This window comes from Sander vitreus, chromosome 11 (genome assembly GCF_031162955.1).
Source record: "Sander vitreus isolate 19-12246 chromosome 11, sanVit1, whole genome shotgun sequence".
Taxonomy (NCBI): domain Eukaryota; kingdom Metazoa; phylum Chordata; class Actinopteri; order Perciformes; family Percidae; genus Sander; species Sander vitreus.
Window position 1 is genome coordinate 6,153,848 of NC_135865.1, and position 25,775 is coordinate 6,179,622.

The 25,775-nt window shown below is 42.1% G+C and overlaps 2 protein-coding genes and 1 non-coding gene across 3 annotated transcripts; all 3 read right to left on the reverse strand.

Moving 5' to 3' along the window:
* Nucleotides 1-431: 431 nt before the first annotated feature.
* On the reverse strand, nucleotides 432-4,331 carry nabp1a (nucleic acid binding protein 1a). The gene is made up of 6 exons (XM_078263223.1): nucleotides 3,272-4,331; nucleotides 2,910-3,048; nucleotides 2,654-2,725; nucleotides 1,923-2,007; nucleotides 1,295-1,364; nucleotides 432-794 (listed from the first exon to the last, which is right to left on the reverse strand). Exons 1-6 carry the CDS (start codon nucleotides 3,363-3,365, stop codon nucleotides 592-594), a joined length of 663 nt encoding a protein of 220 aa, XP_078119349.1. The 5' UTR covers nucleotides 3,366-4,331; the 3' UTR covers nucleotides 432-591.
* Nucleotides 4,332-5,092: 761 nt separating this feature from the next.
* trnas-cga (transfer RNA serine (anticodon CGA)) lies at nucleotides 5,093-5,174 on the reverse strand. Its single transcript has one exon. It is a non-coding gene; the product is annotated as a tRNA-Ser (tRNA).
* A 1,333-nt stretch (nucleotides 5,175-6,507) lies between these two features.
* On the reverse strand, nucleotides 6,508-24,647 carry cavin2a (caveolae associated protein 2a). Its single transcript, XM_078263224.1, has 2 exons — nucleotides 23,892-24,647; nucleotides 6,508-10,367 (listed from the first exon to the last, which is right to left on the reverse strand). Exons 1-2 carry the CDS (start codon nucleotides 24,438-24,440, stop codon nucleotides 9,504-9,506), a joined length of 1,413 nt encoding a protein of 470 aa, XP_078119350.1. The 5' UTR covers nucleotides 24,441-24,647; the 3' UTR covers nucleotides 6,508-9,503.
* Between the last annotated feature and the right edge of the window lie 1,128 nt (nucleotides 24,648-25,775).

Below are 25,775 nucleotides of genomic sequence, written 5' to 3' on the forward strand. Positions count from 1 at the left end.
TTCGGTTAAGAGAGAAAGAGATCTTCTGAAGAATTTTGCTTGTGCATTCAGTCCATTTTCACCAACTTAAGGCCTTTTCCACTAAAAAGCAGAAACAGATTTCCTGATTTAAATGGCAGCCAACTTTGCCCCCGACATAAATTAAGAGAAGAAAGTGCATCAAGTGTTCAAGTAGGGTGTATAGTTTGAAAGAACAACAGGGAAGGAAACACTGGCACAGAACTGGCAATTTGCAGTAAGATTTAGAAGACGGGGGTGTAGACAAGAGAAGGCTGACCACGACTCATCCACCGAGGCTCGACTATACAAGTCCCACTAGTGCATTAAGTGGTAGGTCACAATCACACTGCTTACTGAGAGTGCTACTTGCACTACACATGACAAAACGACAGACCATGTTAGCCTGTATATAAAAAAAAAAAAATAATGCAAGCAGTCCATAATTTAATTCAATATTTTGAAAGTCAATATAGGCTGTGATGGCAGGGGCAGAAATGTATTTATATAATATATATTTATAAAAAAGGGGAGGAGCAGGGGGAAATGGGGATGTCCATAGTATTCCCACATGATCCCCCCCAACTCCCAATTTCATCTTTTGGCCCGCCTTGGGTCCCTGCCGTTGCTAATGGTAACTGAAGACTTTGAGGCTGTTGGGGGTCCTGCAGCAGTAACTGGAGGTGCTCCATTGCCAGGTGACCGACCGTTGGGTCGCCCAATGCCCCCGAACGCAGCGTCACGGGGTGCCCCAGGTGGTGGGTTGTTGTTGGCAAACGGTGGCATGGAACCATTACCTTTGGGTTAACAAACACAGGTAAGTACTCAAGACATGTCAACACACACACACACACACACACACACACACACACACCATTTAGCCACTTTGGAATCAGGCTCGTAGCATTGTGCATGCTGAGTCACTGTCACAGCCTAGTGGGAGACTTGAAGAGAACAGCGCTATTATCCGTACTATTTGTGCTTATACTATGGCAAGTCAAAATGTCTGCTGTGAAAAAGGCCCATTGTCATAACAAATGCAAGAGATGAGATGTCTCATTTAGGTTTTATCAAACAAAAATAGAGCACCATATTACTTTTGTGATTTTTTTTTTCCACTTCAAATTTTTTTAGTCAAGAAATGTATGATCACAAAAGTTTACTTCTGTAGTACTGACACCCTACACCCACAGTCATTTTGAAATCACACCATCTAGAGGACATGCACAACTCTGCCGTTTCCTATGAGAGTAACTGGTAGAGCAATGATTATTTGCATGAAGAAAGAGATACTGACCTGGTGGGGCAGGTGTACCTGAATTCTGATTGGGCGGAGAGTTTCCCCTCTGATTCTGGTCTGGTTTACCCTGTTAGTGGAAGAGAACATCACCTTTATCAACCTACCACCACTGGTGTGAAGACTGGACTGAAGACTACACTATTTTACACACAAAGTTACCCAATTTAAATTCTGATAGGTCATCAAAAGAAAGATATGTTTAAAGGGGGGCTGGAATGGCCATTATTTGAACCGATTTTTTTTCTGTTTTGAAAATATCCCGATCTAGGGGTGAATATATTGACAGAGTACTCCCGTTATCGACCAGGGATTGATGCATAGACTGTATAAGTGAAGCCAAAACACCCCCCCATGGTTATTTGCTGCAGTATAGGGCATAAATCATAAAAAACGGGGGGGAAACGTCATGATTGACCTCTGATCGAAATGCGATCCGATACCACGGTCCGATCACTACTGTGCAGACACTGGCTCCATATTACAAGTTGGCTGTGCCCGTTTCCAGGATATTTTGGCTTCACTTTTGTACAGTGGGAGGAAGTGGAGACACACTGTCCATCTTTATATAGTCTGTTATGGGTAACTGAGCAATTTCAGGGGGAGGGGGGGTTGCATGGCTACTCACAGACTTGTTTTGCTGGTTGTTTTGGGTTTGCAGCTCTGGGTTTGGTTCACTAAAGTTGGGCACTTCTGAATACACCATGCAGAATCTGTGGAGACACATTTAAAGAGAACATTCAGAAATTGTGTTTGGCTGGAATGATAGTTTGAAATGGAAATTGTCTGACCGTTAGGCATACGTTTTCTTAAGATTTAGATATGAAGTCTTTTAAAAAAAGATTACAACTTATTCTCCAGGAGGCTACTCAATGGAAAATAAAAGCCAAAGTGAGACTAGTGTAAACGGGATATCTTGGGATTAAAAAGGTCATATACAGTATGTTAAGGTGTTTAGAGAAAATGCACAGCTGACAATGTGATTGCTCTTGAATTATACAACTCTGTCTAAAGGTTTATTATATAACTAGTGTGTATGTGGTGGTGGTGATGGCGCAGTGGATGTGACACATGCCTTTGGTGTGGGAGATCTGGGTTTGATTGAGAGCAAAGTGTCCCTGAGCAAGACACTTAAACCCTGGTTGCTCCGGAGGCGTGCAACCTCCGATATATAGCAACTGTAAGTCGCTTTGGATAAAAGCGTCAGCTAAATGACGTGTCATGTATTAATGTTTTAAAAGCAATTATTCAAAACCAACACGTTACCGACCAATTTCACAAAATGCCCCGGTCTTACACGAGAATTACAGGTCCAAGAACTTTACTGAAGTATGAATAGATTTGTGCCCAACTACTCACTCTCCAATCTTCTGTAGATCCCCTCCTCTTCCAGTGTACAGGGTCAGGCAGCCTTTCCATATGGATGCATAGCTAACACAGAAATCTCAAATTAAACTTCTGAATACAAAATAATTTCTCGCAGAATTTAAAACAAAAGTTGCTTAGGTATATAACCACCTGTCAAATGTAAGTATACATATGTGCATTGATGTGTCAACTGAGCAAGTAACGTAACTTGTCATCAGTTTGTTTCCATGCATGGGACCAAGCCTACCCTCTAGTCAACTTGATGATGTCCCCTGGCTGAATAAGGCTGCCGAGTTCGTCCCAAACAGAGATGGCAATGCTCCCGCTCTTGTCTGCCACCTTGCACGAGCGAACCTCATGACCGTCTTTCGTTTTGGTTACTCGTCCTAATAGAACAAAGCATTGTTAGGTTAGACAAAATGGCCAACCTACTCAAAACAACTCCAACCAGGGTTAAATTGCTAGCGTGTATGGATATAGTATGAGTTCATTAAACATCCCATTAACGGTAAATGTACAGTAATAGTTACCGCTGGCCCCTTTAATAAAAGAGACACGAGTTGATTGTATCGGGAGAGACGCTAAAGTGTCACGGTCCAACTAACTTACCTATTTCCAACACGATGAATACGATATTCAAATTTTTCGACCCAGGCTTCACATCCTTTAACAAAAACAGGGCCTCGCCTGTTGCGGTTGCCATTGTTGTCTTGAAGAAAAATAACTGTTCGTCCCCTTGCTGTCACTTAAACTCAGTGGTGGTGGCAGCAGCGGTGCTGCTGGCAGTCTGACGTTACCTTGTAATGGGTAACGTTAGCTACAGCTATACAGCGTTAGCTCAGCTAGCTAATTAGCCTGTTAGTCAATGCTAACTTATTCCTACTTCAAACACTAGCTAGCTAACGTTATCGTAACTGCTTATAGACACAAAAGGCATGTAAGGTAACTACTATACTCGACTATATTCAAGTCAAATACAATAAACACTGACACTGGAAGAAAGAACTGGAACGTTAACAGTTATCTGCCCTCTTCAAAACAGCAAATACAGTAGCTAGCACATTTGCTAGTGGAGTAGCTTTGCTAAGGAACACTTGACTAAACGTTAGCTAGCTAGCTTGTACTGCAGGCTAGTTTGCTAGCTGCCTTCTTTTAGTTTTAGGATAAAAGTCTATGTGCACTCTTTTTACGAGTAACGTTATTGCCATTACGGCAGCTCTTCACATAACGTCAGCCAACGCTCGCGAGTTAACGTTAGCTAGATGAAAGATGTGTCTGTGTTAGTTTTTAACAAAAGTATCTACTGCCTGCAGGTTACACCAGAGCTGGAGCTATAATGTTCTTATGTTACAAAGTAGTTGGAGATAAGTTATCTCCCTCGACCATTTAGTTTACGTTAATATTTTCAAATCGGCCGCATTTCCTTTGTGTGCCTCTTTCTGAGGAACAGTTAGCTTTGCTAGCGCGCAGTCTGGCCAAATTCTTTGTCACAAGACTGTGTCCACATCTAACTAAGGCGCCCTATAACGTTTAAGTTGTTCGAAAAGCCTTATGTAAAATGCCCTTGTTATATATGCCTTAACAGCACTTAGGCCCCAAAACGCTGTCTAAAATATGTACAAGCTGTTCACTAACAATTACACGCTTTCCCCTGCTTCAACAATGTCCCAAAAACTACGTCAGTGGGTGCCTGTCTAATTTATAAAACTCGGTTAGTTCCATTATCCTACGTAGGGAAGGGGTATACACATAGACATTTCCTTTTGTCTGCTCTTATACAATAAAGTTGACATATTTAGACAATTACTAGGCTTGTATTTCTAAATACACTGCTATCACAAATACAAGCAGACAATGTGCGGAGCTGTTTACAGAAAGGAAAGAAAGTAGTTGGATTGTACCAAATGAATTTGATTCACAAACAACGCGAGAATAAGAGAGCATATGTGAGAGTTCAATGTCAAGGCACGAAGCTACGTGCTACGTTATTCATTACGTTTGTTATTTGGGGTAATTGTTACCTTTATTATTAATTATCCAATTTAAGCTCGTTTTACACTCTTTATATACAGTCTAGGGTTGGACCAGACACACTCGGAGCGCAAAAAGCAAATAAACAACAGTTACACGTGTAAAACACGTTACACCCTTACCTTAGTTATAAATATAGGGTTTTATTTTGCCTTCTATTTTAAACGTTGTTTGGTCTTAACAGCCCCCAACGTCGTCTTCCAGGCAGCGCTGCCTGGAAGGCACTAGGATCTTAATACATCCTATGATTAGACAATGGTTAGGATTACAGTTAAGGTTAGGTTAGGTGCAGATTCCTTGAAGTCGACGGTCGCAGCGCTGCCTTAAAGTCGACGTTGGGGGCTTAAAACACCAACGAGTATCTTAAACACGTTTGAAAATAAAGCAAAAAAAAAGTAACGTCACGAACAGGATTCGAACCTGTGCGGGGAAACCCCATTGGATTTCGAGTCCAACGCCTTAACCTCTCGGCCACCGTGACTACAAAACGTGATTTCTGGTTTCAGAAAGATATTTGACAACAGAGACATCAATATAGGTGTATACATTGAGATACTTTAGAAAATGGCTCATGTGTTTAGGCTTGCTAATTGAAGTGTTGCCATCATGGCTGTATTAAAGCAATACTATGTAACTTGTCGGTCCCCCTACAGGTTGTCTCACTGGAACGACAGGACCGAAGAGGGAAAAGTTACATAGTGTTGTTTTAAGAGAATGCAATCGATAATAACGATAGAGACTGTTGTGGAGGAATCGCAGAGTGTTGGTTCGGACACAAGAGGGAGGCAAACACCACCAAAACACCTCGGCTTCCTCACAGTAGTTGTTGAAGGTAACTTTACTATAGATTGAAAAAGACAGCATATAGGTTACCAAAACACACATACGACACCTTATCACTGTTAATTTATATACTACACAAAGATTTAGGTTTTATTCTGTCGAAAGCAACACACACGGTCAGCCCAAAAAGCGTGTGCCCAAAAGTGCCCGGTATGCCAGATGGCCAGTCCGCCCTTGAGACAATTCCAATATTAAAGAGCCTGTTCGCCAAAATTACAAAATATATTTTCTTATTACGTGGTCTGTAAATCCAAATAATCTAATATTTCTGCAGCTGCCCAGTAATACAAAGGCGGTGGATGGAATTTAATGTATGGTGCTCATAGTAGGCTATTGAAAAATAAAAGTTAAATAATTCCACAGCAACATTCCCAGAACATGCTGTCAATAGAGTTTCATATGGACTATTTGTCTGGGGGGAAAAGTATACTTCAAATCAAAATAGTTTGCAGTGTGTTATTTAGAATATAGTAGTTATTGCTTTTTTTAAAATAGTATTTTTCAGAGTTTTGGCAACTGAAAGTAAGATTTCATCCTCACCTGGGGTGGAGGCAGTATAGCCTAATCTCAGACTAAACCTGTTCAAACAACACTGAAGCTGTTTGGATGGATAGGTAGGCCTAAAGGTTATTTTGTAATTTGGGTGAAGCGACCCTTGTGATTTGGACTCCATCACCCGTCTTGTCTTGATTTTTATATAGAGCACTCTAAATCCACAAACTGTGCTACAGTATGTAAATAGGGGTTGAGCAATTGAACCACTCCCATTCACTAAAATTAACCCTCCACTACCCTATTACCTACACTCAGGTTTACTAGATTAAAACGCTATGACCTAGTTATTATTTCCAAACTTGCAATGGCCTCAGCAACAGCGAGCTTAACTATACGTTTCCTTGGGCACTATAAGTCAAACATGCAAGTCAATAGGATCATGACATGGGCAACGTAAATAAAGACCACAAACAACATTTGGATGTTATAAAATCTTTATTGATGTATACAATACTAATTTCTGAAAGGAAATGCCTGCATGTTTACAAGATGCTTGAAACAGGAGGAGTTCATTTAAACACTCAAGTGGCAGGGAATCTTCTGCTGTGAAGGAAACGTCTTTGGTTTAAGTGGTTAACTAAAACGAACAGGCTATAAAAGGTAAGAACTCTGTATGAACAAATATGATGTTAAACATGATATCACTACCTGACAAATGCTGTAGATGGTGTTTGAACTTTCTAACAAAAACAGCTTTCGCATATGACCCAGATAAAACCGTCTGATTTTAGATCTAGATATTACATTTCCAACATTAACAGACAGAGCTATCACCAAAGTAACACACGTGCATGACTAAGCAGAAAATACCTCAAAGCCAGTCATATTTTAACCTCTACAGTACAAAGAATGTACACATAAGCCTAGTGTTTAATCCCTTTTCAGTAAGATGATTTATGCAAATTAGAGAGAAGAAATAAAATTATCTGTATGAGTAAGAACATTTAATAAACACAGGTAATAAGAGTTTTAAAATCATGTATATCTATTCATTTTCTCCTTACAGATCCCATTTTTGTAATGCATGATTTTTGCATAGTTAAATATCAATATATGTGAGACACCATATTTTGACTTTCAGAAGTTAGGAATCCATTGCTTATATAGAAGAAATATAATGGATGTAGTGGGGTCTAGGTAATGGAAACCTGCAGTGCCATAGATTGGTATGCATACCCCCTACAATGTACTTCAGTTCCAAAGGTCTTATGTATTTCAGACACATTTTTTACATACATATGCGTAACCCCAAGACAACTTTATCATCCTTTCCAACAACTGAAGTCCTTTCCCACACTTCCCAAGACAAACACATTTGTCCCTTTTCCACTTCCAAGCTCATGCCCAGGAGCCTTCACAGGGGCAGAACACCTGTGGCTCCAGAGAGCGTCTTCCTCTCTTTGCGCTGTCTCAACAAGGAGGCCAAGAGCATGAAAAATGGGCTGAACAGGAGTCATCCGTCAAAGCTAGGAATGCTGTCCTACACCTTTATCAACTCCTGTGACCTCTCTAGTATCTGGATCCTTGGCACCTGGTATCACTTGCTAAATTATTTTTAGGGAGTCATGGAATTAGACATCTGTAACTACAGCTGGCATAGCACTAGTGATGTGCAACAAGATGAAGGTCACATTTTGAAACTTTTTAGGCATAAATGACTTCCATACATGAAGTTGATTGTGAATGAACTTGTGCCTCCTTTAACTTTGAATTTTCTCAGCTTTTATGTAGTTGGTATCAACCCATGACTATGCCCCATAAAGTGATAGCTGCAAGGAATTCCTCAGAAGAAAACAAAAACAAACTTCAGGCGCATTTTACTATCACCCTTATCTACAAAAACATAGTAATGCATCCCTTCAGGACTGCAATTTCTCATACCAGCTTGTGGAAGGTAAAAGGCACTGTAGTGTGTGTGTGTGTGTGTGTGTGTGTGTGTGTGTGTGTGTAAAAGGAGGAGACTTAGTGATGGTGCCCTGGCAAAAGTACAATATAGTGTTTTTGTCTTCAACATATGAAAGATTTCACCATGCAATTTATGAATGCCTCAAAAGAAAGACAACTTACAAACACCCAAGTAGCATATAGTAACTCAAAACAAATTCACAGATACATTTACTGTATGAAGTACACACACTCAAGGGCAGTTATCATAGAGGTACTATTTCATGGTGTTTACGCTGTAAAATACCTAGGAGTAGTGTGCCTCACGTAGAAAGAAAAAAAAACAAATTAGAATTCCTGAACATGAACAAAGTTGCCCTGCAGAAACGACAAAGGGGCTGTAAAAGGGACATTTAGTATGTCAATATTGCAACCTGCAGGGTTCTTTGTGTCACTAATACATTTTTCTAGGCATTAGGAGTAGCTTCTATTCTGCATCAATGTCCTTCATTTGCATCAGTGTAATTTACCTGGCATTTGCAATAAAATGTATCTTTTACCTTTCTTAGACTATTGATTGGTGTTCGCAAGAACATTTAGGCTATTACAAATGCTATCTAATTTTCAACACCTGGGAGGTTACTTAATTGGCAATCATTAATTACTAAAATATTTTAAAAGTACCACACGCAACTCATGTGGTTTTCTAGGTAGGTCGGAGTCGGAAATGACGAATTGGATCTTCGAATTGGAAGAAACAAACAATTTGACGAGCGCAGGTGAAGGACAGGAAACAAGTACGCGCCACTTGGACTTCTTGAGTTTAGTCACCCGTTATTTAAGATCTGGCCTTTTTAAGCACAGGCCCAAAGAATTTAGTAAACTCCTCTAGTTCACCACAAAACACCCCAGGACCTTTTCACTGAAAACCCTGAAACTTCCCATTCCAACTCTTGAACAACCTGGCAACACCCTGCCTCAGGCTGTTGGCAGTACCACTGTTGCCAAAGATTTACTTTTTTTTTTTTCCACACACAAAAAAACAACACAAAGAATGAAGAGGCTATTTGTCAGTGAGGAAGAGAGCTCCAGTGGCAGACAAACACAGCAGGAGGGAGATAGTTGGCCCAGCGCCCTGGAGATGTGCTGCTGTTAAAAGAGGTGGGCACCAGCTGATGGGAGTGAGTTATGGTGTGTTGGTGCAATGGTACTTTCTTTGGACAACCTTGCTCCAGGGTTCAGGAAGCACTTGCACCAGATTCTGATCCACTTTGGGGTCTAGTTGTCAACCTAGTTGCTTATACAGTCTGTGTCAAGGTTTTTAGACCAAGATGGTAATAATCAAAGGTAGTGTTGCAGGAACAGTCCAAGGATGGACTACCTTAGGAAGCCGTGAGTATGTTTCTAGTCTATATGGAAGACTAGACAAGACATTTTACATTGGAGGGAAAATGTGTGCCTTATGGGTGCAGAAAAATTGAGCAAGAAAAGAAACTATAATTGATGCTTTCTAAATATTAAAATCATATTAAGACACTTGCTCTACAGCAATTGTTGCTGTGGGAATCTGGGCATCTGCTGCTGGCTCAACAGAGCTTTTGGGTTTCTCTTCTTCCTCCTCTTCTTCCTCCTCGTCAACATCTTCATCAAGCTCTGGAACTGCCAGGCCAGCAATACGATCGCCATTTATCTCGCCCTCGATGCTTGAGGCCTCTCCATTGATAGCCAGCTCTGCCTTCATGCTATCTGGGGTGGAGGGACTCAGCATCTCCCGAATCTGCTCCACAACGCCTTCTTGGGTATGCACCTCTGCCAAGGGAATCTCACCATCTAAGCTTTCCAGAGCAGGAATCTCCACATGGGCTTCTTCCCCAGGTGACCCCATGTCTTGCGTGGGGGTTTCCCCATCTCGGACTTTCTTGACATTGAAAGTCATGGGAGACACCTTGAAAGAGGAGGACTTGGCAGTCGGGCTCTTGGGGTGGTTAGGGGTGAGGCTCTTCCTGAGTTTCTCGCGCTTCTCCGGCGGCACAATCTTGGTGGTGATCTTGGTCATCTTCTTCTCGATGCTCTGACGCGAGAAGGCCTTCTTGAGGCTATCAACCTTCTTCAGGCTGTTGCGCTTGAACTTGTCAGCCCTTCTCTCAAATGTGTGGGAAGTGCCCGTTGCGGCCTCGCACTGAAACATCTCGTCCTCCTCAAGGTGTGCTGGAAGACCATCGTCGTCATCGGAGGACAGGCTAATGGTCTGAAGACCCTCAGGGGCATGGCTGTCATCAGCAGAGCAAGCAACAGACGGAGCAGGATGGATGGATTCTGCATCATACTGGCTTGGTTGTGGGGTCTTGAGGGAGTCCTTGACTAACACACTAGAGGGGATCTCATTGTCTTCCTATTGGGAAACAGAAGGACAAAAAACAGGAGGGTTAAGAGGGCGGCCTTTTGGATCAGTTACAAGTGAGCATACTTGCTTGAACCAGGCTTTAGTTTGATAAGGAATTACCTTGATGATATCTTTGTTGGAATTTATTCTAGTCAGGGTTAGCCTTTAGACAACTTTACAAGTTCCAATGACTTCAATGGAATTCTTGACCATGATGATCAAAGTCAAGATATTTCAGGTGTACTTCCAAACACACATCCCAAAAACATGTTTATATACATCTCTGGCCATGGTTCGGCCATTGTAAATGGCTGTCTGTGTTTAATAGCTTATACTCTAGACACTACACATATTGGTTGTCTGCATGCTGAGGACCGAGGAAATCAGTCTCTGCATGCCTCCCTGGTCTTCTCCTCAAGACATCTGAGGAATTCTACCTTTTCACTACAGGTTACACACTCCTTTTTTCTCTTTTATGTCTCTCTCTGCCTTTAACCTGCCATCCATCAACACATTGATGACTATAAACAGAGTGGAATGGAGAGCAGTAGGTTCAATATCCAGTTTCATTTTGTTTCTCCTCAGTCTCTTCTTCCTCCCCCTTACTATTGCCCATTCATCTGTGGACAATTACACAATCACACACATGCGGGCACACCCATACACATACTGTGTTACACTCCAATGGGGATTTATGAGCTAGAGTTCCACCTGCCCCCCCATCCTTTCACAATCAGGAGTGAGTGGAGAGTCAAGGTGCAGCTTCAGTGGTTCACATACTCGACTACACATTTGAAATGCTCATAGAGAAACCCTTCCAGTGACATCAGCTTTAAAGTACCACCGCTTGATACTTGGTTTTGAGTGCTAAACATGTTTCATAAAGTCTGATGGGGCTAAGGTTACAGTAGCACCACAATACGGGGAGTGCTTTGGGTGATTTAAGTAAGTGTTTAATTCTGAATATGACCTTTGTGGCTTTAACTTGGAATTTAAACTATATGCAGTCACAGGTCCAATAATGGAGTTACTCAATTATTTGAGAGGTTTAACCACAGAATAAGTCAATATCAAGCACCAGTGTTGGTGTCAGTCACTATTTTAACAATAGTTGTTTCTTTGCACCATGTGTGTAAGAAGGAGTCTGCATTATAGTATGAATGCATTTCCAAGAATGCATGGCAGCTCTTAAAACAATACAGGATTGCTTAAAGTTACAGCATGGCATGGGTTGCTGAAGGAGTGAGCAATGCATCTTGCTTGGGGTGTCATTAACACAAAGTTAAGGACTGGGCCAACAAGATAGTCTACAGGAGTCCTGCCTCCTGTCCATTCTTTATTCAACACTCAATGGTGTGTTCTTGCGGTATTGCACCGGCAATCTCTCCTATTCAAGCCAATTTTGACACGCTGCCATTTTCATGAAGTAGGTCAAATACAGTACGTGAGATAAGATGATAGAGAATCTGTGACAATTATATTCTAGTACAGGTGCTGGTCATATAATTAGAATATCATGAAAAAGTTGATTTATTTCAGTAATTCCATTCAAAAAGGGAAACTTGTATAATGTATACATTCATTCCACGCAGTTCGATATATTTCAAGTGTTTATTTCTTTTACTTTTGATGATTAGAACTGACAACTAATGAAAACCCCAAATTCAGTATCTCAGAAAATTAGAATATTGTGAAAAGGGTCAATATTGAAGACACCTGGTGCCACACTCTAATCAGCTAATTAACTCAAACGCCTGCGAAGGCCTTTAAATGGTCCCTCAGTCTAGTTCTGTAGGCTACACAATCATGGGGAAGACTGCTGACTTGACAGCTGTCCAAAAGACGACCATTGACACCTTGCACAAGGAGGGCAAGACACAAAAGGTCATTGCTAAAGAGGCTGGCTGTTCACAGAGCTCTGTGTCCAAGCACGTTAATAGAGAGGCGAAGGGAAGGAAAAGATGTGGTAGAAGAAAAGTGTACAAGCAATAGGGCTAACCACACCCTGGAGAGGATTGTGAAACAAAACCCATTCAAAAATGGGGAGTTTTCATTAGTTGTCAGTTATAATCATCAAAATTAAAAGAAATAAACACTTGAAATATATCAGTCTGTGTGGAATGAATGTATACATTATACAAGTATCACTTTTTGAATGGCATTACTGAAATAAATCAACTTTTTCATGATATTCTGATTATATGACCAGCACCTGTATATGAGACACATCACAACAGCGTATCAAATTGTGTTTAGTTCCTAAAACAACTTCTAGAACTTTTGCATGATATTATTTTCCTGATTGCATTAACTGTGGCGTGAGAGACCTGAGGCTATATTTGAGGCTTCAGGATTATGGCCTACCTTGATCTCATCCACGGCGTTTCACAGCGCTCCTTTTAGGTGCCTAAACAACTTCATAGTGTATGGAACGCTCCCAAGAGATGGAAAGCCATGTAGAAACTCTACTGTTTTTACCACTTTGCAGACACCTGACACCTCTTGCCTTGATCTCAAACATGCAGGCACACACCTGAACTGCAGTTCAGGTGTGTGCCTGCCAAGCATGTGTGGTATCTATCAGTTAATGTCAATAAATCTGTCAGCGTGTTCTTAAAGGCAACACGCAACAAGGCCACGTTTACAAGGGAAGAGAAAACAATAAAATATACAGTGCAATATATAGTACAGTACTAGTGATTACTTAGTTGAAAAATGACATCTTACTGGTATCAACTCTAAATGATCCTAAATATTTTTGTGATGCTCCTCCTTATAGGTAACACTTGTAAACCATCAAGGAACTGCTTCTCTGTATGTGTTCACAGTTTGTGAGTTTTTATTTACAACTACCAACCACTAGGGATATGTAATCATCCCCAAAAAGCTGGGAGTTGTGATGAACTGCTGGTTTGTAACTTGAATTCCAAGGTAGCACCTTGGCGAAAGATCTGGTTACCAATAACTATGGTAGACAGTATTTTACAGTGTTTTACACTTTTGTTCCCTGTGGCCACCCTCATAGCTGAACGAGCAGTATATTGATGCCCCATTGTGAAGCTATTATTGTAGCAGAACTGTTTGCAAATGTGTGTGGAGAGTATCTCAATCCGTGAGATCTATGTACGCGTTCACAGTCTACACATTTACAAATGGTAATACATATTCAGAGATATGTTTTTACGCATTTACAAATCTCATTATGCACACACATTTGAAGATTCCTGTAGACACTCACAAATGTCAGTTTGCATTTAGAGATTATTTTACACATTTAAAAATGTAATTACGCACACACAGATTGAGATACGACTCTACATACACAAATAGCTCCGCTACAATAATGGCTCCTTTACGCCATTTGACAGTTGGTCTGACACTGCACCACACCCACAGAGACTGTGTGGATCTCAACGTGTTCATGCAGAATCAAATCAGAAAGTCAGGAACTGTGTAGGTGACAGCTTTTGTACTGGACACATTAGATGTAACGGAGAACCAGAAAGCTTGCTTATTGGAAGATGATATTACTCCAGATTTTACGCTTATCTCCCTTTTCTGGTGTACATTTCAAGTCAGATGCAGTCAAATAGTTTTAATAAGCATGGCGTTTTTGAGAAAATCAGAGCCAATATGACCTTTCCTGACCCTCCTTGAAAAATTCCCTGATAAAAAAAAACACTAATCTTTTGTGATTGTTGAGTGGTGTTAAGATTTCTAAAAGATTCAATCGTGACTCCTCTGCTCCAGTTAGGGCATGCCGTAGACTTTCTGATTTGGCTCATACATGTTGTGATATAATCATTGTGGGTACTGGAGCGTGTGGGAGGCAGCAACTGAAACTCTTAACGCCCTCCAATGAAAACTGAGCTCTAATACTACATGCTGTACTAGACCTTCTGCAGTAATACGGTTGGTTTTATTGACTGATTCATGTGTCACTTTCCTCACTTATACATTTTAATTGATAAGTGCTTTTACTAATCACACAGCAAGAGTTTCCAGTGTTCATTGTCGCATCGTTTCCCCAGCATTGACTTCATCTTTTATTGGATTTGACTGATAAAATGCTGTTTCTGGGTTTAGCCGTCCAAGTAGTAAAATAGGGTGAAATTAGGGTGTCCTTAGTTTAACCCCCAACAGTCTTGGCAAGCAAGCTAGAACAAACAAAATCTTCCTAAATACCATTTGACCCAGGTCTGTCCTGTGTTTGCATGTGCATCTCACATTCTGGCACTTATCTCCTGGGAATTCCTTTAATTAATGCATCCTCTAAGCAAGCACTTACAGTATTAGCGACGGAGAATGTGCTATGTATATGTATGTATGTATGTGTGTGTGTGTGTGTGTGTGTGTGTGTGTGTGTGTGTGTGTGTGTGTGTGTGTGCACGCGCATGTTCTGAGTGTCTTTGTGCCAGTGTGTATTTGTGCAGCCATGTAGGAAATCAGCCATTGTTTAACAAAACTGTTAAGAGAGCAAAATGAAAGTAAGTTAAAATAAATTTGTAGCAAACCAAAAAACTAAATTAATTTTGTGTGACAGCAAGTTTACTGTGCGTTAATGGGGAGCACAGTTCAAAGATATTTTGAACGCTTGGATGTCATGTAATGGAGTTCAAGACCTCATTTAACAGTTGCATAGTAGAACTGCCATCCAATTGCAAGTCCTGCAAGGTGTTACTAAGCCAGAGCTTTTGTAAGTAAAGTCTCTGGAATTTTCTGCTCTATTCAAACAGAGAGAGAGAGAGATCAGGGCGGGGCGGGACGGAGTCGCCACTGATTCAGACAGCTCAGATGGGCTCATGTTACTCTCTGAGTGAGTGTCTCTGTTTATAACGATACCCTATACGATTTCTTTTGCATCTCTTCTCTTGCCTTTATTTATGTGTGTGCATCTGCAACTAATGACGATAATGTCCCACCATCTGCTGTACTCTGTGTTTGGTGCTAATTAACATACTTTAGCACACCATCACACTAAACTAAGATGGTGAACATGCTAAGCATTATACCGCCAAACAGCATGCTGCCTTTGTCAATGTGAGCATGTTAGCATGGTGATGTTAGCATTTAGCTTAAAGCACCACTGTGCTACATGCAGGAATTTCCTAAAAAACAATGTATAGAGTGACACTAAAGTAATCCCTCTCAATCATCACTTATGACCCACTACAAGTGTCTGTATCTGCAGGGAAGCCCTCCATGACCTCTGCCTTCATTTTCTCTTTTCTTCTTATTTTTCTGTGTGCGGGACGTTTAAGGGCGTCAGCAACAGGTGTGTATTCCTGGCCTTTCAGACGACGAACGGAGGTTTTCCAAATCCTAACAGGCGAGGTTAGTACAGGTGTGTTGGCAGAGTGAGTCAGGTGCCTCCGGGGGACTGCACCAATGAGAGGGTACACCAGCGCCACCGCACACACAGAAATGCGTGTGTGTGCACATTTGCTATTGCCAAGCCCCGGCCCTGCAATTATTTTGTTACAGAATGAGAAAGAAACGTTCTCTCTCTCTCTCTGAAATGAGCTGCGATTGGCCAAAGTCTCCCGGCACGAGCTCGGTTTTCTAAAGCTTGAAAAGTGAGCCAATAGGAGGTGCACAAGTCTAGTTGTCTCGCAGTCCACTTTAATTACAATATGCTGAAAAATTATTATGGACTTTTTGCCCAACAACTTAAAAAATAAATTGCAAACCACAGCTTTAATTTAGCCACACCCTCCCTTTATTCTCTAAATTTGTCAAACCTCCTTATCTTCATTCAAAATGTCCAAACAAAACACTATCCCTTAAACTGTAGTCCCTGCACTCTCTCACACACACATCCATTCAATGAACAACTGCAACACAGTGTCTGTCTGAAGCTCATGTGATTGTGCAGATGTGCGTTTATCTGCATGTTTTGATTACAACCTTCCCATTACAGTGCAGTCCGTTGTTTTAAAAAGGTCATCCCGACCCAGCTTGTTGCGCAACATCAAGCCCCTTCCATTCCCACCCCAATGTGCACGAGGAGCCATCTGTGGACGGAGGAAGGAAGGAGGAAAGGAAGGAAAGGAAATGGAATTCTGCCATTTGTCATGGGACTGGGTAACATGATGAACTCTCAATGTACTATGCACAGTGTATTGGACTCAATGCACTGCCTTGCACTAATGATTATATAAATATTATTTGCAACTCTACAGATCTTAGCACAACACCATACCACCCGACAAGTATGCTTAAATTGTGACAAACATTATGATTCCAAGCAACATCAATCAGCGACTTCATGCCAATTCTGAATTATGCCTCTTGGCCTCATACCCATGAAGCTTTGCATAAACAAGTTATGGCATTCTTTCCTATCTGCGCCGCTCCCACTTCTGCTTCACCAAAAGAAAACACGGCATGTTTACTCTCTTTGCAATCTTGCGTAATCACACAACACAATAACCAATTCAGGCGTGATGTCATGCTGACGTGCCGCCAGAATGGAGATCGTGGCAATCTAGAGAGGCGCCGATATTTCCTGATGACATAAATGATGATGTAGGGCGTCTGTTCACTCAGCCCATAATTTACAGGATGGCAATCCTTGCACTTCGGATGATCATTATGAATTTCATACATGGCATTCATTATATAAGAACCCCATAGTTTACTGGACCATTGCGCTCCTTGTCACTTACTGCACAGTCTCTACATCAGCCAGATCACACCGCTACACCCGCACTTTCCACTGCTTGTCTTGCACCATCCCCTCTGCATTTATGATAAATGAGGTAAAAATGTCTTCAGCAGTGTCACCGCAATACATTCCTGTACATTTACAGTTCTTGTTGCTGCAGTTTTCATCTTTAACCTCCTTCAGCTCTTTTGTTCAAATCTCCCAATATCCCCCTTCTACACATTGTTTCAGCACAATCACCAAACTGTGCGTATCACGACCATTGTTTGATAAGGGCTGTGTGGAGATACCATGAGCATTTTTGATAAGGCTATCCACCAATTGTCACAACGTTTCCCCCCCCGTAGAGAGGTCAAAGGGCACCAGTATCTGTAGAGAAGCCCGGAAGTCATCGTGTTATCTCGAGACGTGTTGCATTTTTATGTTTTATTTAAAAGCAGAGAAATAAGAACACTGTGAACCAGCATGGCTATTGTTTTCCCTTTTCCTGTCATGTATGTTGTGGACTGAATAGACATCAGGGTTTGAAAAGTCCAAAAAGAGCAGACAGAAGGAGCCAAAAGATAACTAGTTTGATTTTATTTTATTTTTTTTAATAAATAGGACCTAGAGTGTATTTGGCAGAATACCAGCTTAAAAAACTCCCAGCACTGTTCCTTTAACCATTTAGATAACTCGATCCCTTCAAGACGTCACCGCCTGCATCTAACAACGTCATATTGTGCGAGTGTGAAAGAGAAGAAAGTGTGCAAAAGAGCTTACTTACATTACCTTAACACCTGCGACATAATTATAAACCTGCTAAATATGTGCTCTTGGCCATTCTGAAGAAAAAGAAGTGCAGTGCATCATGGGATATGCTGGCAGGCTAAACTATCTTAGGAGCTGCCACCTTTATTTATCTTTGTATACACAGCTTTGTTGTATCGTCCCTATTACTTTGTATATTGTTTTATCAACTTTTAGTCCACAGCAAATGGAAATTACTTAAAAACAAACAACTTAGTAGCTAGCATACCTATCATAAATTCATCAGTCTGTGGTGGAGGCTCGCTCTGACTTTGAAACATTGTCAGCACGTTTCTGTGTCAGTCTGAAGCTGTTGCAACTAGTCTTTCACAGCAGGAATCTGCAGTTGCAAACTTGCCTTTGCCTCACAGACTCAAACTGTTGCGCAGACTTGTCAAACCTGTATGTCTTTCGCCCACACAGTTTGCAAACTTAAATATAATCTCTTATCCAAACTCACTCTTTTGGTATTCTCATTAGTGGACAAAAACAGACCTAATTTGTCATTTCCCCATTCTTTTTCCTCACGATATTGATCTCTCTTTCTGACTTCTCCGCTCTTTATTTTGTTTTTCTAAAACCCAGAGGATTATCTGAGGAATGATCCCCAAAGGGAAAACAAGAATGATGACAAAGCTAGAAACCACATTGTTCATTTAGAAAGCATGCCTTAAAGACTGCGCAGACATATTAGACTTATTACTGAGATCAGTTTTACTCCAATCCAACAGCACTCTTCCACAAAAACCTTATGCTTAAAATCTCTGTCACAACTTGTAGATTGTGAAGGACCCAATATATGAAAGTCACATACTGTACTCGTGGTCACTGGTAGGGCTAAAAATGATTTGTGGAAAAATATCTAATTGTGGTATTTTGCAATATTCTCTCTATTGAGAAAATGAGACATTAATTGAGTTTTAACAAGCAGCCAGATATGTTCAGGGAGGTACTGACTGACCATCAATAGCTTCAATAGCTAGCTGGGCCCCGTCCTCACAGTGAAACTGTAGAGGTCACACACCTTCCAGCTTTAAACAAAACCCACAATAGGCTTACCGAGTAAGCTAGTTGCTACTAGTGGCTCCCATTAGAGGGCACAACATGTAAATGAGACAGCTTTGGAGTGTCACTGGAATGCATTTCCCCCCCCCTCTTTTTGTGGAAGCTAGCCGCCTCCCAACACCTACCAACACCTCCAGCCCCTGCGCAAAGCTAACACTGTCTCTGCACTTATCACATAGACACAAAATTGACATCAACTGTCCCGTCTAACTCCTGGTCAGACAGCTAAAAAGCCAGTCCGTTGATTCAAAATGTCAAAGTAATGAAAGGTTACTGGGATTAGTTAGTGTAAAGGAATACATTAATCTGAAACTGTAATCCCTTACACTACTTTCTACTGAGAAAAACTAACCACATTGCTGTAATGCAGCCCTGCTTATTTATTGTTTCTAGACAGTGGCAATAGCTGTAAAGTTACAGTAACTAGCCTGCTACTTTGAGTCTACTACCCTATTAGTTTAAACTTCACCATGGGTAGAAGCTTGGTAGCATGTAGGCCCAGAATGTTTTAATGCAGTGACGCAGCCAGCACTGCTTTAGGCTATAAGTTGGTGCTATAGATCACCTGGTACACGTACACACACACACACACGTACACACACGTACACAGCTCTAGCCTACAGCCAGCGGCCTGCTCCAACCTGTGGAAATGGATAGGACTTTATGATGGAAGATTCTGCACTGAACACACAATATGTGCACTATGATTACACTCAAATGTCTAATCGCCCCGGAACATATTGTTTTTGGATGAGTTAAATAGGTGTTGAGTTTAACTCTCATCGTTGCTTCTTTAGGGGCCAGCTTAAAGGTTCTCTCTTGTAGGAAAGCTTGTATCACACATGATTTGTATGCACGAGATGGGACCAATATTGACCTGATAGCTGACGTATTTATTAAGCTACATTTCCCTTCAGAGTAATGAGCTTTGAGTCATTAAGCTAAAAAGGTAAGAGCATGGGGCGAGGCTGGGGGACGGAATTACAGTTTGACCTCCATGTGGAAAAACTGCTTTTACTTCCTGCTGCTTTAAGCTCACATGAAGTCCAACCTTTGGTCAAGTGTCGATGTACAAAAGCACTATGATGACAGGCAGCAAAGCAAACAAAATGACAATGACTGAAGTGTGGCCAATCACTCTTCACCTGTAAACCTCTTTAAACAGCTTCTGAGCTGAAGGATGAGTCAGGATGGGGTGATAGACGGACAGAGAAGTTTAACAATCGGAAGAGTTTACGATTCATTCATTTCAACTTCAATGAGTATCACTTAATACATGTACTGAATAATGAGAGACTAAAGAATCAGGAACCCACCATGACTCCTACAGCACGTGGTCTATCAACAAAAAGCACGTTGCAGTCATCGTGTTTAGTTTGGCTGGGGAGCATGTTTCTCTTTCCCTGCAATGTGATATGAATGTTATTTGATAATGTGTGTGAGAGCCCTGACTGCTGTCACTTCCTGGCTAGTCTGCGATTAGGGATCTCAAAAACGCACACAGACAGACGATCACCAAATATCCTCTTCCTCACCCCTCCGCCACTAGGGCCACACGACAACAACTCCTTTTCTCGCTGCTAAATAGCGAGCAAAACTCTCAACCAAGCCCATATGTGCAAAGCGGGAAGACAAATGCGATTCTCGCAGCGTTCAAATTCAGTTTGCCGTTGTGGTTGACTCGTTTGTTGTGATGAAATTCCACTGTGAAATAAAAACAGATGGGGAGATTAAGATATACTCAGAAACGAAGGTCTTCTTTTGCAGGAAAACGGAAATCCAAATATGCCGTACGTAACGTGCCATAGTGATGCAGTTAGCATAAGGTGTAAGATCTTTCCAGGGTGACTGTTAATAGAATATTTAAACACTCAGGCAATGGGCCTTTGAAATTAATCTGCGTGACAAATAATAGAAAATATCTGCAATCCAACGCAAAACATTTTACCTTTCCAAACAGTAATTACCAAAACAAATCTCTACACTGTACACACTGGAATCTCAGATGGCTGGGAATTGTGTGTGTGTGTGTGTGTGTGTGTGTGTGTGTGTGTGTGTGTGTGTGTGTGTGTAAGAAAAAAGACCCAGAGAGGGGAGGGCCATATGGGGACAGGAAAAAGCCCTGGTGCACAAAAAACAAACAAACAAGGATCAGGCATCGGTAATTAAGCCCTCATTACTCCCCGTTATGCACAGAGACGCAGCGGAGCGGGAGACAGCTCTGCCATTTCTGACTGACCGTGTCCACAGCCTGAGCGGCGATTAGACCCTTGCTCCCTGCAACAGTGGATGTTTACCCAGAAACCCTGTGTCTCTACCTCAGATGGCACGTACAGTGTGATGAGTGTTCTGGATCAATCTGAGGGGAGGAGGGCCTCTTGGTCAATAGCTACAGGGCTGGTATAGACAGTTTGGCTCTTTGGGTGTGCAGCAAATGTGCGTTATCAGAGAGAGTAGCGTGAGGCGTGCAGCATGTGCTTTCATGCAGTTTCAGGGAATCCGGACAGGTGGCTGGACCAAAGACAGAAAAAAAAAAAAGTGGTCACATCGTGCAAGTTGGAGTTTGTATAAAAGACAAAGAAACAGCCGGAGAGAGCAAAGTGAGAAGGGAAAAACAGTAGGACACTTACACATAAACCGAAAGATACAACAACAAGACAATTAAAACACAGCACCAGATGGAGAAAATCCAGAAAAAAAAGGACACAATACTGGAGGCAAAAATAAGAGATTAGGTGAGGCAGAAAGTGATGGACACAGAAAAGAGTCAACACAAGCTCAGGGAGGAGAAAACAAGGGCTGAACAGTTCTTTTATTTCCCTCTGCCCTCAGGCACGCCAAGTCTCATTTACCAGCTCTGTAACTGCATACACCTGACCCAACACATCAGCATAACATCCAATGGGCAAGTTGCACGCACACACATGCTGTACACGCATACCTGGCCCGCATCTACAAATGCTCCGCACTTAGTCTGACACGTATTTGGAGGGACAAAAAAAAAACAAAAAAAAAAAACCTCAACTCACAGAAGTCCAATCATCACTTTTAACTTTTAGCCTTTGAGCAACGCAACACTCCTGGTAGATAAAGAAAACTTTAAATTATACTATATCTATCTATCTATCTATCTATCTATCTATCTATCTATCTATCTATCTATACACACACACACTCCTACATGCTCTAATAATATTAACATAATAGATCAAGTACAAAACACTGGTTAGAAACATTAACACAATGCATAGAAGGGAGAAAAACAAAGAGATATATTTGCAGCCAGGAAAAGATAACATGAAAAATCCATAGGAAGTGTGGAATTTGACAATGAATTGAAAAGAAAGCAACCACTGTCCGCTCTCACTGTCTCTAAAGCAAAAGGACACTCCCCTGTAGCACATAAAAACTGACCGGGATTCAATCAAAATCGATCCACGGGACCTCGCCTACAGACACACAGAGCCACCTTGTACAGGGAAAGGTCTTGGCACCTGTTGCATTTGAACAACAGAGCCTCAGTAACTGGGAAACCAGATAACAACAGTGGTTAAGAGCTCTCTGTGGCTCTGGCTGTGTCAACAATGCCCCCCCCCTTTTGCTGCCTGGGCACACACTTGCACACACATGCTCAGACGCACACCCACACCCACACACACACACATACACATGCTTTCATCTTGCGTGGCAACCGCATGATAAATATGCATATCAACAATCCAGGTTGAAGTTGAGGCCTAGCCTCTCTTTTACATGTTGTGTTAGTAGTTTTGACCAAAAAGTTTCAACCATTTTTTTTTTTTTATGTGTCTTGAGATAACTGAGGGACGGGTTATGTAAGGATACTTTCCACTCCTAATTTCCTGGGGAAATTGGCAAGTTTAATCACTTTTTAGTGCCAGTTTAGAGTTTTACCCTCACAAGTGTGATATGGCAGTTGAAGCGATCTGTCTGTCTGAATTATGACTGTGGGGTGTAAACAGATCAGTCAGTGTCTGAGCCCTCCATTATCCTCAACAGCTCCATTCCCAGACACACCCTTCTTCTTCTCTCTCACACACACACACACACACACACACACACACACACACACACACGCACGCACAGAGGACATGAGAGGAAAGTGCTGTATATGCCCGTTTATAAAAATGGTTAAGATTTTAAGCAAATCATATTTCAGCATTTGTGTACAACGTACACTTCTATTAGTACTGGTGCGTTTGAAATATAACTATAATAATTTCAGAGTTGAAAACAGTAAACAGCCCACCGCATAATTGGTGAACTGAGCTCCACAGCCTTAGTCCTGTTCAACAAGTTTTAAAGTGTTGAAAATAAAATAGCGTTGTTCACCTACAGTGTATCACGTGTCCGTGCCAACCAGGCACACAAGAACACATCCTTACACACCCACTACTGCAGTCAAATGTGAATGCAAATCACACACACACACACACACACACACAGCAAATGTATCCTATGAAAAAAATACGCATAAAAAAAAAAAAAAGGTCAAAATTGAAATGGCAGAAGCCAAGATATTCTGACTCTAGTATGGATTAGGCTCCAAAAACACTGGATCATTTCCAAAATGCAACTTGAACACCTTTCATTAGGTGCTATCAAGTTGCCTCCTAAATGCTAACTTTGTTAAACCCCACACCTCACTTTAGCATGGACCGCAGGCTTCTATAGACCGAATATCTGTGACGTCACGCTAACAAACATGGCAGTTGATTTGATTTGTTCCGCGCCCCGTTTGCTCAGCGCCGTACTCGGCGGACGCAGGATTTTTCTACACCGGAAGTTATTGTAAACAAACATTGTGATTGGGTCCATTAGCTACAAACATTACCCCGCAAACACAACCCCGATGACATCACTATTACATCACCTGGGTTATTTTCCCTCCAGAGCCAGATAGGACAATATATTTTCATAGTTTCTGACACTAAAATGCAACGTTATTTTTTGGTCTGTTTGAAACACTGAGTGTTACTATGTTCCCTCACCTGGAATATAAGCACTTTAAAGTGGTTCCTCTTCAGCAGGTGGCTGTGGTTTGCCTCCAGCTTCTTCACCTGGACCGCCTGTTTATCCATGCGCTCCCTCACATCCTTCAGGTGCACACTGACTTTGCGGGAGCGCTCGAGCAGCTTGCTGACGCTGTTGGAGGTGCTGACGTGGGTTTTGGACAGGCGGGTCACGTCCCCCTGCACGACCCGCACAGCGCCCTCCAGGTCGGCCTGCCGCTGCTCCATCCGCTGCTGGTTCTCCTGCACCGACTCCAGCATGTTGACCAGCTTGTCCAGCAGCGCCACCACGGTAATTGCGCTCACCTGGCCGCGGTCGACCGGGCTGCCCGGCGCGACCGCGTTCGGGCTGCTCGGATTTTTCAAGCCCAGCCGGGAGAGGGTACCGGTCGGGGTCGGAGAGGACGGGGCAGACGACGGGCTGAAGCTCGGGATAAGGAGCTCCGTGTTTTCGGGCTGCTGCTGCGGGATGGTGTGGGTGCTGCCGGAGACGCTGTTGTGCTCGGCGTGGGACGCGTCTTCTTCCATGGTTCACAGGTGGTCAAATGTCCCGCTTTAATGGGGGTAATTCACCTAAAACGTAATGGCGTACGTAGTAACCTACCTAGTTTTACTCTCTCGTGTTGCTGCTGTCACTTGCTCCAGCTGAGAACTGAAGAGAGGGTGTTTTACTTCTCGGAGTTAATTCGGCATCCACGCCCCTTTCTATCCCCCTTACTTTTACACACACACACACACACACACACACACACACACTATAAACCTCTCCCGCAAGCCAAAGGGAGGGGCGTGGTTGCTATGGAAACCGTGCAGGCCTAGCCCTATTAACAGAATAGAGGTAGAGTTGATGTGTGTGTGTGTGTGTGTGTGTGTGTGTGTGTGTGTGTGTGTGTGTGTGTGTGTGTGTGTGTGTGTGTGTGTGTGTGTGTGTGTATTTCCTTGTATGCTAACTTGCTTGCTTTGTGTTTCCGTGTGACTGACAACCATTTCACTTTGTGCATGCCTGGCTGCATTTGCAAAATATGTGTGAAGGCTTTTGTTTACTGCACTCGCTGGTGTGTTTTTGGATCGTGGTCTACCAAATTGTAGGGTACTGGACTGCATTGTGATTGAGAAGCATGTGTGTGTGTGTGTGTGTGTGTGTTCTTTTGTATCCGACAAAATAGATAAAACTACAATCCAAATGAAAAGGCCGGTGTTTCTTGTGTTTCTAGAACCTAGTTTAATATGACATGCTGTAGATAAATCATGGGCCAAATTTTCTTGTCTGGTGTATGTAGGCCTATGTGTTTCATATGTTAGTGTATGACTGGGTGTGTGCCCTATAAGCGCCCCTTTCGCCCCCTCCCCCCTTTTGTTTTTGAGCTCTGTCTCGTGGCATTGGGGACACTGACATGGAAATGTGGAAATCCCTGTTTCAACAATGAGCTCATCTGTGCCCTGGCATGATGCCTGACCTTCCTCTCAGTCATTGTCTCTGTCACCATCACTGTAAATATTTCAGTCACAGTAACACAGTCACTCTTTCAATCAAAGTGTTGCAACAAAAGTGCCTGGGTGTCATAAATGGAAAGAAACGTGGGTGTTTACCTGTGTGATTAGTGCAGAAAAGCTACTGCACTAGCACTATGACAAGAATCTATTTAATCACTACAGATTATGGAAAGCATTCAAGCGCACACCTACGTTTTATTGGATTCTTCCTGATATGGTAAAGGCTTGGTCAGCCACCATCCCATCTAAGATCAATACATAAGTATTCACACCCTTAAACTGAGATTAGGCTTTCTGCAACAACTTGTATGCACACACAGAAAAGACACGCCTAACAGTATTACATATGTTGACAGAGTCCATAGTCTT